The sequence below is a fragment of the Poromitra crassiceps genome (assembly GCF_964638095.1).
Source record: "Poromitra crassiceps genome assembly, chromosome: 4".
Lineage (NCBI taxonomy): Eukaryota > Metazoa > Chordata > Actinopteri > Beryciformes > Melamphaidae > Poromitra > Poromitra crassiceps.
Window position 1 is genome coordinate 27,751,271 of NC_139626.1, and position 4,503 is coordinate 27,755,773.

At 42.1% G+C, this 4,503-nt stretch overlaps 1 protein-coding gene across 1 annotated transcript; it reads left to right on the forward strand.

Moving 5' to 3' along the window:
• Positions 1-727: 727 nt before the first annotated feature.
• On the forward strand, positions 728-3,894 carry LOC310774636 (parvalbumin beta 2). The gene is made up of 5 exons (XM_083634736.1): positions 728-766; positions 1,320-1,391; positions 2,201-2,333; positions 3,124-3,233; positions 3,681-3,894. Exons 2-5 carry the CDS (start codon positions 1,331-1,333, stop codon positions 3,704-3,706), a joined length of 330 nt encoding a protein of 109 aa, XP_083490862.1. The 5' UTR covers positions 728-766; positions 1,320-1,330; the 3' UTR covers positions 3,707-3,894.
• The last annotated feature ends 609 nt before the right edge of the window (positions 3,895-4,503 follow it).

Genomic DNA, 4,503 nt, shown 5'->3' on the forward strand with positions numbered 1-4,503 from the left:
TCCCATGGTGTTATATTGAGCAGCGAGAGAGGTCAAGCCTGTCGAGAGGTTAGGCAGCTTTGGTTTCTCCAATTATCGGCTTGAGCAACTTTCAACTGTTCAAATCAAGTGTTTGTTGTTCCGGCAGCCACTATTTGAGACGTGGAAAAGTAATGCGACAGTCAATTCTTAGATAACATTAAAATCCATCTTGGGACTACTTTTATAGATGACAGCCTATTTATAGATGGAATCTATAGATGAAATCCTATCTGTTGAGCATTGACTTCATTATTCAGTCTCATAAACCAAAAGAAATCCAGAGTGCCACAATTCATTAAAAGATGAACCTATATATAATTTTAAACAGTGCAAACTCCCCATGAAAATAAATAGGCTGGTTTGACATGTAGCTATCTCTCAGCAGATAATCACCTCATGACACCCAAGTGCCACCTATTGGAAATCAGGAGCAGGAATCGACTTACAGCAGAAATGCATTGCAGTCAGTTTGCAGTTTACATGCAGCCAATGAGCAGCATCAAGTTCAGGCTGAAAAAAAAAAGTCCCTCTTGCGTTTCACGCAAGGACTGCATCTCTCAGTGGAAAGGATAAAAATAGCCCAAATTGACAACTAGACACATTTTTTTCCAAAAACTATCGCTATGCAAGTGGTGTGCGTTACACCTTAAGGCTGGAGGGTATAAAATGCAGAGGAGAGAGCAGCTTCCTTCATCGGCTCTGCTCTCGTGGGATACTGCTACAGATACTGCTCGGTCTTGCAAAGGTGAGTTCTTCCTGGTTTCCATCGTTCCTGGATTTTCTCTCATCGCCATGGAGTACACACACTGAGGAGACATTGGGATTTGGAGTCTAAAAGCTACAGTGGAACTACAGAAATTACTCCAGCATTTACTCTACTTTTCAACTAAACAGCGGGCCTGCTCAAACCTCCACAGGCCCAAGGCTGCAAGGAGGTTCACCATGGACTACCTTCTTCTTCCTGTATTGTGTAGAACTCCATAGGCTTGCAGTGTGTTGATAAGAGCAGGAGGGTCCAAGGCGAGGCTGTGCATACAGCACCAATTCTGCCAGAGCTGTTTCTCAATGCAATCTGTGTGCCACTCAAACCAATGCAGTTTTATTGCAACAGTCCAGGCTTTGCTGCTCATCTGTTGATTTGGGATGAGACACATTACATTACAGAATGATTTACGCATGATGAGAACATCTCTCAGTCATCGCCTGCTTTGGTCTAGTTACATTAGGCACAAGTTGTAGCTTAATCTGAAGTTATTTTTGGAGCTCAGAATCTAAAATGTGCTTTTTCTCTCCCATAGAATAATCCAAAATGGCATTCGCTGGAATTCTCGCTGAAGCTGATATTGCCGCAGCCATCGCAGGTTGCGCAGGTCTGTCCAAATTACTTTCTCTCTACTGTTCAACGCCTAAATCACACACACATGCAAGGCTGTTATGTCTCTTGATCATATTCATTTATTCACTCACTCACTCACTCACTCACTCACTCACTCACTCACTCACTCACTCACTCACTCACTCACTCAGTCACTCACTCACTCACTCACTCACTGCACTCACTCACTCACTCACTCACTCACTGCACTCGCTCACTCACTCACTCAGTCACTCACTCAGTCACTCACTCACTCACTCACTGCACTCACTCACTCACTCACTCACTCACTCACTCACTCACTCACCTCAAAGGCCTCTGACTGTGCAATCTCATTCTTTTGGACTCACCACAGCACTGATAGACATCAAATTTACACAAAAAGGCAAATTCAAAAGGAAAACTAATGAATGCAAATCAAATCAGTGAAAGTGGAACTGTAGATTGATCTCTCCCTCTCCTTCCCTCTCTCTCTCTCTCTCCCCCTCTCCCCTCTCTCTCACTCCTCCTCTCTCTCCCCTCTCTCTCCCTCCCTCTCCCTCTTTCTCTCCTTCTCTCTCCCCTCTCTCTCCCTCTCTCTCTCCCTATTCCCCCTCTCTCTCTCACTCCTCCTCTCTCTCCCTCTCTCCCCCTCTCTCTCCCCTCTCTCTCCTTCTGTCTCCCTCTCTCTCCTTCTCGGTCTCCCTGTCTCTCTCTCTCTCTCTCTCTCCTCTCTCTCCCCCTCTCTCTCCTTCTCTCTCTCCTTCTCTCTCCCTCTCTCTCCTTCTCTGTCTCCCTCTCTCTCTCTCTCTCTCTCTCGAACAGCGGCAGGCTCCTTCGACTACAAGTCATTCTTTGCCAAGGCCGGACTGTCTGCAAAGTCCGCCGACGACATCAAGAAGGCCTTCTTCGTGATTGACCAGGACAAGAGTGGCTTCATTGAGGAGGATGAGCTTAAGTACGCAAAAACTTTCAATATTATTTAGAGCTGCTCCACATTAGCCTTTGAATGCCTTTGAACGCATTTGAACCTTAACATTTTTACATTTGGTGATAAATGTTGATAGCAATATTATTGAAATATTTCTTTTCATTTTTACTTTGACAAAGTTAGGTAGTTAATATTATGATGTCCAGTCCTCTTGCTAGCCTATATTATAAATTCAACTGTGCCAGTTAGCTAACTTTCCCACCCACTGAGGTTCAATTCAACCAATCAGATTCCTTTGTGCCTTCAGAGCAGCGCTGCCTCAGAGAAATATTTATATTTAAACTCCAGACAGAGGCAGGGAGTAACTAAGTACATTACTGGCACTTTACTTGAGTATTTCCATTTTATGAGATTATAGTTTTCCACTACATTTCAAAGGGAAATGTACTTTTTACTAATACTAGTTACTTTGTAGAGTACTCTAAGGTTTTACATGCAAAGTATACAATAAGCTCATACAACATGTTGCATTGAGACTAACTGTATGAACAGTTAGACCTAAAACATTAAAATACTTCTTACAGGATAATGCATCAATAATTCAACACTGTTCTTCAGAATGAGCACATTTACTTTTACTTTTCATACTTGTATTTACTGCTAATAGTTTGACTAGTAATGGAGTATTTTTCCATCATGGTATTGATACTTTTACATACGAAGGCTAAAGGATTTGAGTACTAAAGTAGGTGATGTGTTGCTGGAAAACAACATGGAGCTCAGGGGTCTTTAATAATCTCTCATGTTGTTTCTGCAGGACGTTCCTCCAGGTCTTCGCTCCTGGTGCCAGAGCCCTCACAGACGCTGAGACCAAGGCCTTCCTGGCAGTCGGTGACTCCGACGGTGATGGCGCTATTGGAGTCGATGGTAACCAATCTCTTGACACTGACTTCCTCACTGACATACTTGGTCTCAATGAGTCACTGATTTTATGAATGATATATTTATTATAGCTTTATCTTTCATGAGCTGAAAAACAAAGTTATTGTAAACATGCAACAACCAACAACTAATTGTAATCAAAAGTATTCACTAGAATGCTTTTACAAAGTTTGATTACCTCTACATTTTAACTTAGCCTACAATTACACAGCTATTAAACAGGTCTAAATTGTGAATGAAACTCAACCTGATGTTATACTGGCTAATCACAACCGGTTGAACCTCAGCATTATTATTATTATTATTATTATTATTATTATTATTACTATTATTATTATTATTATTATTATTATTATTATTATTATTACCTTTCATAAGAATATTAATATTATTATGTCATTGACACATCTTGTCTCTTTCTTCTCTCCACAGAGTTCATCGCCCTGATCAAAGCATAATTTCATTCTACCACCACCCCTGTGCTGCTGAAGATGTCCTGACTCTGTCAATTATATCTTTTTTATATTCATTTTATTTATGAATGTCACAGACTTACTGTATCCTTCTGACCCGAGAGCGTGTTTACTGTCCATGTTTTTATTTCTTTTTCAAAGTCACAGTGGACCTAAAGGAAGAAAAAAAAGAACACCGCCAGACATTTGTACTTTTTGAAAATGAAATAAACTCACATTTGGATTAGAAACAAAACATGTTTTTGTGTTGCATTTCCTGTAACTCAACTGGACTCAACCAGTCACTCCTCAGCTTTTTTTGGCATTCAAACTTTTGCCACTGGTCTTCAGTGTGAATTTCACATGGAGGTGGAAACATATCATTTGGCACAGCTTGGTGATACAGACTGTTAGATCAACAGTCAGCAGCACTGGCAGAGAGACAGGTGGCTCAGTGGAGCACTTCAGCTGCTCTAGTCTGAGGATGCCTCTCTGCGCTCCAGAGAGCCAGCAGAGGGGCTACCATGCGGGGCCTCTCTCTGAAGCCATTTACACCTGGCACTAACATGCGTTTTCTGTGATCAGATTGCAATCGGATAGTGCTTGACCACTTGAAAGTACAGGTGGTAAACGCCCCCAAGACACATTGAAGACGGATTGCGATCTGATCGGCCAAACCCCCTCCGGAGGTGGTCAGGGACGCATTGTGACCACATTGAACACATTGAAGTGTAAATGCAATGCGTCCTCTCAATCCACATACGACAACAGTCACTGCTGTTCTTCTGCTGCGCTACACCATG

Coding starts and splice junctions, on each gene's coding strand:
- LOC310774636 (XM_083634736.1), top strand. CDS start 1,331: ATGGCATTCGCTGGAATTCTCGCTGAAGCTGATATTGCCGCAGCCATC. Junction 1,392..2,200: donor AGCCATCGCAGGTTGCGCAG/GTCTGTCCAAAT, acceptor TCTCTCGAACAG/CGGCAGGCTCCTTCGACTAC. Junction 2,334..3,123: donor ATTGAGGAGGATGAGCTTAA/GTACGCAAAAAC, acceptor TTGTTTCTGCAG/GACGTTCCTCCAGGTCTTCG.